At 43.7% G+C, this 12491-nt stretch overlaps 1 protein-coding gene across 1 annotated transcript; it reads right to left on the reverse strand.

Annotated features, from left to right (window-relative positions):
• Positions 1-1968: 1968 nt before the first annotated feature.
• On the reverse strand, positions 1969-8879 carry LOC308334874 (zinc finger protein RFP-like). Its single transcript, XM_080791755.1, has 10 exons — positions 8746-8879; positions 6803-7033; positions 5886-6288; positions 5597-5692; positions 4864-5097; positions 4183-4330; positions 3911-3937; positions 3694-3758; positions 3178-3300; positions 1969-2814 (listed from the first exon to the last, which is right to left on the reverse strand). The coding sequence occupies exons 2-10, from the start codon at positions 7027-7029 to the stop codon at positions 2302-2304; spliced, it is 1836 nt and encodes a 611-aa protein (XP_080647881.1). The 5' UTR covers positions 7030-7033; positions 8746-8879; the 3' UTR covers positions 1969-2301.
• Positions 8880-12491: the final 3612 nt, after the last annotated feature.

A 12491-nucleotide genomic window follows, 5' to 3' on the forward strand; every position in this document is an offset into this window, starting at 1 on the left:
GGGTACGGTAAGTTCAAAGACAAAGAAGTAGAAGATGAAGATGAAGATGAAGATGGTGATGAAGGAGTGGTGTGAGCTAATGCTTTGGCCAGGAAGAGGCTGCCAGCTGGACCCAGGAGGGGGACCGAGGACTGTATCGGTCCCGCCACTGAGACACCATCTGTGGGTAAACACTCCCCCCTCCTCCTCCTCTCCTTTCAGGCTTATACCTGAGTCCCTGCTCGCATTCCTACACACACACACACACACACACACACACACACACGACTGTATGATTTAAAATGCATTCAAAAAATATTAGATGTTGCATGTTGCATGTTTGTATATGCAGACGCAGGCACACACACACACAGCGTGTCGCGGGTTTGACTCCCAATCCCGACGACCTTTGCTGTGTGTCACTCCCCATCAGTCAGCAAAAAGAAAAACCCAAAAAAGAAAAATCCGATGCTATAATGTCACTTTAATTTTGCTTTATTAATTGCCAAATCTCCCTGGTGTTCAATAATAATAATATTTCAAAGCTGTTCATTAGTATCACCATTATGGCACGGGAAGTCTATAATGGTTATATGGCTAAACTTGCAAAACAATAAAAATACATTTTACACACTAAATTGTATGTTACAGACAAGTGAAATAAATCTTACCTCCCACAGTATAGGTGTGTATAATCTCCCTGACATACAGTATTTGTCTGGCCTCGGTAAGTAAGCGCATCCCAAAAAAATCCAAGTTCCCTTTCTGCTAATGCCTCATCGTTACTGCTCTCCTCTCTCTCTCTCTCTCTCTCTCTCTCTCCCCCTCCCTCTTTTTCTCTCTCTCTTTCTCTCTCTCTCTCTGTGCCAGTTTTTATATCTGTCTTGTTGTCCTCCTCTCCTGCTGTCTCTCTCCCGTTAGTCCCTTGCTCACTCTTCCTCCCTTCCTTGCATCTCCCCCTCCCTCTACACCCCCTCTCTCCTTTCTCTCTTTTCCTCTCCCCCTCCCTCTCACTCACTCTCTCCCTACCTATGTCTCTCTCTCCATCTCTCTCTCCCTATACCTCTCTCACTCACTCTCTCCCTACCTACCTCTCTCTCTCCCTATATTCCAGGGAACCCCTCTGTTAGAGCAGACGTTTAATCACATCACCAGAACTACGGCACCTTCTGTTCTCACGGCTCCTCCACCTCCTACCTGTTCCACGCGCACACACACACACACACACACACACACACACACACACACACACACACACCCCGTTCTGCCTCCTCTCTCTCTCTAAACCTCCAGTGTATCATCATCATCTTCTCCGAGAATTAATAAAAATTAAAAAAATCACAGTGCACTTTTTACATACACTTTAATTTACACACTGATGATAGACTATGAAGTGTATCTATGAGATGATTGTAAAATTATCTGATGCATATACAGTAGTTTCATAATGCCTATGTAGGCCTATTGCGTTACACCAAACTCAAAGTTACCATAGTTTACACACCCTACACCCTTTTCCCCCCTTGAGAACGTTCCTAGTACTAAGTTTGCCTGTTTTCACGATTTGGACACAAATGTTTTATGGTCAAGATTCACCAGGCTTAAAAGAATGACTCTATGGGCTGAATGAATGGGCTTTCTATCTGTGGAACCAGAGCTGGGAGACAAAATGGCCTTCACTGTCTGCTCTATTAACTGTTCAAATGTCTCAAGGTGAAGTCAATAGAACCTACCGGTACTCTCGCAAGTGGTCATTTTAAAGGGAGCTGAAGTGTGAAAAGGGTAGACAACTAAAGGCATGAGGAAGTAGAGAAAGGTTTATTTTTGGAAGGGTTGGAAACTATATGGTTGGAAAGCTGAGAGGGAGACTATTTAGAGCTTGCGTATAGCAGCTGTGTTTGGTATTTTTGAGGGGCATTAGCCGAAGGTGAGGATGCAAATTCTGATTGGCCGGAATGAGATGATGTATGATGATGTACGATAAGGCCTGTCAACCATTCACCCATTCACGCACACATTCATACACAGATGGCGGCGGAAACCATGCAAGGCACCAACCTGCTCTTGCTCAAGGACACTTCAACACTAACTCTGGGGGAGCCCGGGTTCGAGCTGGGAACCTTGCGGTTGCCATCTGGCTACTCTACCCCTGAGCCACCGCCGCCCAAATAAGCAGGTTTGTGTTACGGTATGGAGGTCCAAATGCTCTGGGTTTGTTCATTTCAAGTTCAACCCTACTCTAAACACACCAGATGATCCCACCATTGTGCAGCCCATGGTTCCTGGCTGGCCCATAGTCTACCACTTTAGTTGGAGATTCCTTCAAAACAGGGTGTCACGTGACAAAGAGCGAACGGACGATTGGCGAGGCCGGGGTGGCACCGGCGGTGGTACCCGCTCTAGAGGTGTGGTGGGGGGCGGGACCTCGGCCTCAACTTCCTGTCCAAAATATCCTGCCGCCCTGCCGGTTCCTCCCGTTATTTCAACGGGACAGATGATCAACGGAGCGACGTTCTTTCCGTTGTCGTGGAGGCAAGGGTTAAAGTACGGGTAGAGGGCCTCGGTGAAGGCGCACCCCCGATAGGTGTAAATGTGCGACTTGGCCTCCGCGTCGTAAAACGCCACCGTCCCTCCCTCGTAGTCCAGGAACACGCCCACCTTCCGGGGCGCGTCTCTCAGGGGGAGGGTCACGGAGGGGCCGGCGCAGGCGCTCAGGCTGCCGGCCTTCCGGCGGCAGACGGCCCAGAAGCCGCTGTCTGGGTTCACCGTGATGCTTCCCTTCCTGTTGACCGACTCCCTGGCCATGCCCACGTCCCAGTCCGTCTTGTCTCCAACCTGGAATTAAAATATACACAATGTATATATATAGCGCCTTTATATCCAAGGCACTTTACATAGATAATGCATTACATTCACCCATTCATACACCGATGGTGGAGGAAGGGACACTTCGACACTAACTCTGGGGGATAATTAAGGATTTAAGTGTCTACGGTGACATACACGTTACCGAAATAGGTTCCAGATGTAAGAAGGGGGATCTTCAGGGTAAAAAGGTTCTAAGCCATACTGCACTAGTGGAATATATGGATCTGAATCAGATAGTTTGGTGTACGCCAAGCTCACAGTTTGTCGTATTATTCCCAACCTGGACCACCATGCAGGTCATGGTGACTTAGTTATAATATTAGGTCTTACCTGTACCACAAAGTAGCGACGTCCACTGCTGTAGCCTCCTTTCCCCAGAACACAGACACACGAGTCAAACCTCCGGGGATCATCAGGAGCTGTGATGCGGTTCTGCTTGTACCCCAGGTTCACCTGTCAATCATTATGATCATCATCATCATCGGTTTAATTAATGACTAACAGCTGAACCAAAAGTAGAACCACTTAAGCCATTCATTGACCTATTTGGCAAGCAAATGTTTTCCCTCTATGCCAAATCTGTTGTGCGAAAATAGCCAATCTACAAGCTCATAACATATCATGTTGCAACACGTTGTGAGCTTTTAATATGGCTATTTTGGCCAAATGTTCATCTAGCCGCGACATGCCCAGAATAGGTACACTATAGGTTCCAGTGGTATATAAAAAATAAAGTCTTTTACAGCTAACATAATCCTTTGAGAACATTGTGAGAACTCTGGAATAGATTTGGTCATTTATTGTGGAGAATTCTAACGCTTCCTAAGTTCAGAATGTACTGTATACCTGCTTCCCATCAGCAGACAGAACAAGCCAGGACGCAGCTGTAACTGGGTCCAGAGTCACATCAACTGGTATAAGACAGATAACAAAGAAAGAGGATTGAACGAATGAAAGGAGACCTTGAATTGAGGAGTGAAGTGTTCATGTCTACATTGTGTTGTCCGTGTTTGTGTGTCTGCATGCACGTGCTGTGCACTGCATGCAGCATAGCATAGCATACCTGCATATTGTTGGATCCTCTTTAGTTCTATAAGAGGGTGGAAAAACAATTGTGTTTCAGCTCATTTTCCAACATGGACTTTCACAAAAAGGATATACTGATAGTTACAAAAATGTAATCAATGTGTAAATCAGTTAGCTGGTCATACAACGAGAATAACCATTTGAGGTGATCAAAGCTTTGACTGTATAAACTACTGTTTTCGAGCTTGAAGGACTTTAGAAAAGGCCTGTACAAATAAATCAATCTATTCTAATTAAAATACTACTGACCCTCTACAGACAATTTCTTCTCCATTTCTTTGCAGATGTCCACCATCTTAGAGATGGCTCTCCTGGCCGTCCCCAGACAGAGGCATGTGTGGACGCTGATCTCAGACCAGTCCTTGTTGGAAGGAGGGGTGCTGAGAGACGGTAAACTCTACAGCGGAAACACAAGGAGACACATTTATCCAATTATCAGTTATGTCAGTTTACTTTTATAACATGCCTATACAGTAGGTCCTCAATTATTCTTGAGCCACATCTAGATCTGCAGTCGCCCGCTGGCCTAGCGGTCCAGGCACATACCACTCTGGCCTGACAGCGCGTCTCCTGTTCCAGTCCTGTTCATGACGACCTTTGCTGCACGTCTCTCCCCTTCTCTCCCTCCCACTTTCCTTTGTCTTCACTAATAACTATCAATAAAGGTAAAAAAGAAAAATAATCTAGAGCCACATCTAGGCCTACAGTAACCTAGACTATCGAACTGGTTCCCAAACAGTGCTATTTTCATTAGTTTGGATCCCGGGCAAACTCCTAATCTCTCTTTTGGGTCTCGACCTGAAAAGTTTGGGAACCACTGATCTAGAGCCACATCTCCGATTCCACATCCTTAGTTAATCTCTAGAGCAACATCTACAGGTAGGTCCTTGCAGTTAATCCAGACAGAAACACACATATGTTTCCGTATACCTGCAGCAGGTGGAGGTGGTCCTCTGTGTGCTCCAGCTGCTCCAGCTCTACGCTCCTCCTGTGGAGCTCCGTGATCTCCTCCTCCAGCTCTCGGAGGAGGCCCTCTGCCCTCCTCTCTGCCTCCCTCTGTTTCTCCTCCATCTCCTCGATGACCTCCGCCTGCCTCCGCTCTATGGAGCTCATCAGCTCACTGAACACCTCCACGCTGCCTGCTATCTCGGACTCCACACTATTCTGACCAGGTAAGGCGAGACAAGTGAAATATTAACAGTTTTACTGCTAAACCCGAGCTCCCAGACATTATTGATCATATCATTTTTCTGCTACCAGACAGTGGCCTTGTGGTTAGAGTGTCCCCAGAGAGGACATATAGGGCCTTAGTCCTACTCCTCCTCCCAGCCCAAATCACACCTTGGAAATGGAAATGGATGTTGATATTCATTCATCAGCCAACACTCTCAGCAATTACCATGCTTTTTTATTCTCTGTTCTTGCTTAATGTAAATCGCTCTGGATTTCTAAATGTCTAAATTGTAAACTGTGAATGAAATACCTAACCCTGGCTGTTCTGTCATGCTCTACAAGCTAGCCTCTGTCAAGATAAAAGCAATGAACAAGAAGACACCACATGAAATGTATTCTATAAAAACATATCGATAAGTTGTTGTTTTTCCTGGGCTTTTGGAATACAAACAATGTAGCTAACGTGAATGCACTGCTGCGTAAAACGTACTCTGCTCAGCTCCAGGGTGTGTTTGACCTCTTCCATCTTCTTCAGTCTGGACAGAACAAATCGCTTTATGTCTGCCTCGGTCTTCCTCAGCTGAGCCTGTAGGTTCCCAAGTGGGAAAAGGTGTCAAAAAGCACATACATCCTGTCCTGCATGGTCTTGCTGCACCAGAATCATCTGCACACCACTAAAATAGTCACATTAGATCTTATAAGTCATATGAATGCAATACACTACATGGCAGACAAGACTGACCATTGATTAATCAATCAATCAATTAATCAATCCTTACCTTCATCTTCACGCTCTCCCTGTGCATGGGCACGGTGTCGTGGCCGTGGTGGTCCGTCTCTGTGCATGTGACACACAGCGGGGACAGGTCGTTCCTGCAGAACATCTCCAGCGGTCTCTTGTGCCTCCTGCACAGACCCTGGCTGGGGAAGGTGGCGGGGTCGGTCAGCCTGTGCTGCTGCAGGGCGGCCTCCCTCTGGTGGGGCGTCAGGTGGCTCTGGCAGTAAGACGCCTGGCACACCAAGCACGACCTGACCGCCTTCAGCTTGGTGTCTCCACGGCAGACATCGCAGGACACTTCTTCGGGAGGCCCGGCGGCGGTGCGGGACCTCACGGAACACCTCTGGGGTACTGCCGGGACGCCACCGCCGTCTTCGGTCTGCCGTAGCTTGACCTCCAGCAACCTTTTGGATTCAAATTCAGAAAAAAATATGTTTAGTGTTGCACTAGGCAGTGTTTCAAAGAACAACAAAAAGTTAGGACAAGCCAGGCAGGGAAATGTTACACAAACAACAGGTATAGCCACAACACTAGAGGGAGCATAAATAATTGTGCCACCCGCATTTAGAACAAATATGGTTAAATTCACTTTCCACAGCACTGCCACTCAGGTGTGGAATGGCCTGCATTCTAAAAAACAAGCAAATACTGGCTTCCATTAAAACAGGTCTGAAAGTTCACCTGTCATTGTCAGCGGATCCTTGCCGGATTATATATTTCGACCTGTACATAGTTATCATGTTTTTGAGATATCTCGATTATTGTCATTGTGGTGTGCATGGGATCTGAATGGAAACAAGACCGCAAGGTCTTTTTCCGGTGTTATCCTTTTGGACCAATGTGCTTTGACTGTACCCTGTACCGTTTGCATTTTCTATTGTCTAATAAAATAATCAATCAATCCAAAAAATACTAGACCTTTTGAAGTTGTCTGTGATGTCGGCGAAGCCCGTGTTGACCTTGAGCGTGGGCCTGCGGGAGAAGGTCTCCTTGCACAGCGGACATTCAGCCGTCTCCCTGGTGTCCCAGTAGCCCTGGATGCACGCCAGGCAGAAGTTGTGACCACACGGGATGGACACGGGTTTGGTGAAGATGTCTAGACAGATGCAGCACTGGAACTGCTCCTCACACATCGCCGAGGCCATGTTTCTGACATTTTAAAAGAAAAGAAAAGAATATATATCTTTTAAATAACATATTAAAGGTAGGGCAAGTGATTTTCTTTGTTTAAAATGTGTTAAATAGCTCTATATTCTGATAGTATTCATTGATAGAGTGTTCAGTAACAGGAGTCTCCATGTCTCTCCGTGTCTCAGACAGGATACAGACAGATTAAACAGGTGAATGATGACACAAAGAAATGAACAGACAAGATTGGAACTGGAACCCTATAAAAATGACACTGATAAATGGGCACTCACGCCTGATTTTCTGTTTATTACTGAATAAACACTCAATGATTACCATCTATCAGAATATAGTGCTTTTACAAAAAACAAAGAAATATACGGTATATATAACTGGTTGATAGAATTATAACTGTATGTATGAACATTGTAGCCTATACATAACTGTACAATCCTGTTTCATTATTTATGATTAACATTAATATAGGAATTAGACTAGCATAAATTAATGCATAATATTATTGCGAACGCAGTGAACGACCTAGCAGATCATGTCTGTGTGTCTGTGTGTGCGTGTGTCCCCCCTTTGTGCCCATATATGGAGCTACGTCCAAATATGGAGTGTGTTGCATCAATACGTCACCATGACTCAGCCATAACCATATAAGGAGTCCCCAAAGCAGCTATACGTCCAAAACCCAAATATGTACGAGCTGCGTTCGCTTCCCGCGTTTGCGCGTCTTACTGGTATACTATAGTGTGTGTGAGTGTGTGCGTGCAACATGAGTGATAAACACTGCAGTGAAATGAAGGAATGCTGCTACACTGGAGCTGGAGTTGTGATAAGAGCTCAGAATGTTTCTGTATAAATAAAGTGAGACTAGACACCCTAACTTACGTACAACCAATTCACATTTCATTACCCTATAGCCAAAACTATACAGCGACAATAAAACCTACCAACAACAGCAACAACATGTAGAGGAGTAGCTTAGGAGTACCTGGTGGGCAGTGTTGGGCAATATTACTCAACAGAGTACTTGTTACTTATTACATATTACATGTCTTAAAAAGGTAATATTATATTACTTGGAATCAAGAGTAATATATTAGGCCTACTCTACATATAATATTACATATTACTTTTGCCCCCGTTCCCCCCCCTATACCGCAAAAAAGGGATGTACAACAACACAATCTGTTTTGTAAATCCCTGGAACATGTGATGCGTTTAAAACCTAAACACCAGTGTGAAATAATTAAATGCCAAATGTTTATTTATGGGTATAAAATAGGCTACACTAGAACACGAGTCACCTCAAACACCTCACGAGAACACCTAGTGTTCATGTTTTTGATTGTATAACCGAACACACATAAAACACATAAATGTGTTTAAAAACTCTTACCAGTGATTAAACATTCTGTTAATAATGTAAACACTGTGACACGTTTAAAAGTGTTAGTCGGTAGAAGTCAGCTTCTTTTAGAACTGAATCAAATTGTTTTGAATAATAATAGAGTTATACCAATCAGCCAAAAAGGCTATAAAATAAAGCAGCAACGTGCCTCATATTATCTTAACAAGTAAATAAGAATCACCTCATTTTAAGCTCAACAACTCCTTGTATTTCAACGAGTTTTACTTTGTTCTAGGATGATTCCACAACAACATTCAAGAAGCCATTCTTCTTTGCTACTATATTTGCCCCAGTTATCCATATAGTCGCTCACCTGAGGGGGAGGACAGGTCAGTTACTGTAGCAGCAAAATGTTCTGATGATGGAAGGAAGCCTCCTAAAGCGACTTGGAGGTCTGTGTAGAAGTTGATCAGAACCCCATGCAGTGAGCAGAATGGTTGATATTAGGTTTAATGCTAATCGGATACAATGACGCTTGTATGTTCAGTGCATAGCTCCTCCCGTCTTTGGGTGTGCTGCTTTGGAAAAAAACATTCAACAGGTATTTCTGGTCCTCCTGCCCTCCTCTTACTGAACTAAAACATACAGTAGTGACAGTGCGTTATTAAGTCCAGATGCCGGAGATCATTAATTTTCCTTTTGCAGTATTCAATGTTTCAGCACTTAATGTACTTAGACAGGCATTTTAATGTCTAATCCATAGTGCTATATGATAGCTCTATTTTCCAGTTTTGCACTTTTGAACCTTAGCAATCCCATACATATTTTTACTGGAGTAACGCTATCCAGTATATTACTGTGTATATTAACAATCTCCCAAATTAATGATAATAATGTTGCATCCACATCGCTCTAACAACATATTTTTAAAGGTCACTTTATTCTTTGATTTATCATTAAGTAGGCCTATATGTTTTTTGCGACCATCGATTATACTATGAAAGAGTAATAAACAAATGGTAGTCACCTGGTACATTTCCTCTCCCCCCAGCCCATGGGAATTGACTGCAAACACACCAATGCCTTTTATGCGTTCAACAACTTCGTCGTGGTGTAGTCTGTAGTGCTGCAAATATAGCTGATCTACAAGCTGACAATGTGACGCATCACAACATGTAAGATCTTGTAGGGCAGGTATTTATTTAATTTTCTCATAATTTGTTCGATTGAATATTATTTTTAAATCACTTTTTTCTCAAGGGTACCACCACCACCAGGGGTCTAAATGGATCCTTATGGGTCTGTATCTCACAGAAATGCATCAACTATGATGACTAAAACTAAATATATTGACAATTTCGTCAAGAAATAAAAACTAGATTAAAATGTTAGAGAAGGAGTGGAGAAGAGATCCAGCAGAGCTACAAGACAAGTAATTCATGTTTATGTTTATGTTACGCTCGGAAATTGAAAGGATCTGAAGCTTCAGTGTAGAATTCATGATTTTGTCTCAATGCAGTTAGATAGATCTAACTGGCTTAGTCATCGTGACAGGCATAGTCGCTATTAGTCGGGGAATACTGGTATATAACAAGGGTCGGCTTCAGGGAGAAGGCAGAAGTCGAAGCATCCTGGTTTAAATTCTAATCTAATCTAAGTTCACCACTGCGGGGGTCCTAACCCAAGAGCTATTTTATAGTAACTTTAACCATAGGATGAAGCTCACCTCTTCAAGAATGGCATTCTTCAAACCCAAGTCCATCCAATTCACTGAGGTTTCAGAGCTCACCCAGAATCTCACCACTGTTTTCCTGATCTGTTCTGGAGTACAGATTGAATGTTTTATTAGACAATAGAAAATGCAAACAGTACAGTACAGGGTACAGTCAAAGCACATTGGTCCAAAAGAATAGCACCGAAAAAAGACCTTGCAGCCTTTTTTCCATTTGGGTCCCATGCATTCAGTCACAAACACATGACAATAATCGAGATATCTCAAAAACTACTAAAACTATGTACAGGTCGAAATACAAGTAAATACATCGGAGAGGGGGGGGGGTATAAGGAGGTTGGGCAATCACCTTCTCTCCTTTTGATCCGCTGACAATGACAGGTGAATTTTCAGACCGGTTTTAAAGGAAGATTTGCTTGTTTTGAGGGAAAGGGGCAGGGCATTCCACAGCTGAATGGCAGTGCTGTGGGAAGTGAATTTACCCATATTTGTTCTAAATGTGGGTGGCATCAGATCATTATTTATGCTCCCTCTAGTGTTGTGGCTATGAGAGTTGCTCACCTTTGTGCGGTAATCAGTCAAGTAAATGGGCACTGAGGGCATGGAGGGCAGAGCTACATACAATTTTGAATGTCAATCCCATTGTCTCAATGTCGCATATTGTTAATGAATGGGAATTCGGTTTCCCCCATGAACATACACATGGAAACGAGCTTATGATTCAAGAAGATATTACATAATTGACCCTGACACACTTGAAGACGTGAGGTCGATTTCAAAACTTCTTTAAAGTCTCAACAGTTTACTGAAAAAAGAAAGAAAGAAAAAGTTGCTATATCAGTGCCGGTACTCAAACCTTTTCACGTCAAGGACCCCCATCTGAAAATATTTTGATCCAGAGACACCCAGCAGCAAAGATTTGAGTTAAAAATGTTCACTTTAAAAACTACACCTCAAAGATTTGCACAAGATTCTTCAAAAAATAGCAGATCTACAAGCTCATAGTGGGGCACAAAGCGACACGCTATATGAGCTTGAACATTTCTACTTTTGAATAGCCAAAATATAAAACAATGCTCTTTAGTTGAAATCTAAAATGACACAGATGCTTTCCCGGTATGAAAGGGATAAAAAGAAAAACATCTCATTTGCTGACCTGCACAGATGACACTGGCATCTTCCCCGTGATGGCAGTTGTGCGTTCCTAAACCTCGGTGTGCGCAGCTCACCAGAGAGGACTCTGCGCCGACGCACTAGACGTTGTTGAGCAAAATCCGTCCGCTTCCTCGACCAAAGAGGGCTCTCTGACCGTTGATCAGCCTGACGGAGGCAGCAGCAACACCTTACAGAAGAGGAGGGATTCATGCGGTTTGTTTAAAGATGGAGTGCTGTGATTTTTTCTGTTTTGTATGCGTCTATGGACTTAACATTAGCCTACTCTAATAGACCCTCAGGTGTGGTTAGAATATTGAAATATGTCTTCCCTTTGTATTTTTGGTTTCTCAAAAGGCCAAATCGAGGCACAGGTCAAAAGGCCCAATCGAAATGATATAGTGACATCACAATATCATCCCCTCCCCTAACCCCTCCCCCTTTAACATACAAAAGCAGCTGTTTTTTCATGGAGGGACAGACAGTATAGGCTGACAGGAAATGGGGAGAGAGATGGGGGGAAGACATGGCCGTCGGGATCGGGAGTCGAACCCGTGGCACACTGCGACTGGATTACCAGCCAAGGTGCCTGGACCACTGAGCTATGGCCCAGGCCTGATGATCATGTTTTAGGGAAGGGGGGGGGGGGCACCCCATCTTTAAGCATTATGGGTACGGGAACTCTTTGACAGTAAACGCTTGAGCCCTATATGAGGTCAAGTTTTACTAAGTAGCCTAATGAGAGTTTTAAAAGTCTGAGAAGTGAAAGAACGCAATGATGATAGTGCTGTCAAACAAGTCTATGAATCTATATGAAATATACACAATTCTATACAATAGTAGTTGTGGGGGTCCAATGGTCCATGCTTCATTCCTTCTCAGCTCAGGGGTTCATGGCCTGAAAAACCTTGAAGACCCCAGCAGTACTTCAACAAAATCACACCTGTGTGAACTGAGGAATACCAAACAACTCGCCCCTTTACCAACTCCACCGGTAGAACTGCACGGCCTGGTATTCAAAGTAACCTAAGTAAATGATGCTTAAACGGTTAAAACACCACACACACACACACAGTAGGCATGATTTCAGCATTAGAAGTTCATTAGAAGTACAATATCAGTCACCAGGAACAGGGACGTGTTTGAACGAGTCTAACATTCATTAGAAGGACAATATCAGTCACCAGAAGCAGGGATGTGTGTTTTCAACGAGTCTAACATTCATTAGAAGGACA

This window comes from Protomyctophum bolini (genome assembly GCF_963924005.1).
Source record: "Protomyctophum bolini genome assembly, chromosome: 20".
In the NCBI taxonomy this organism is placed as follows: Eukaryota; Metazoa; Chordata; class Actinopteri; order Myctophiformes; family Myctophidae; genus Protomyctophum; species Protomyctophum bolini.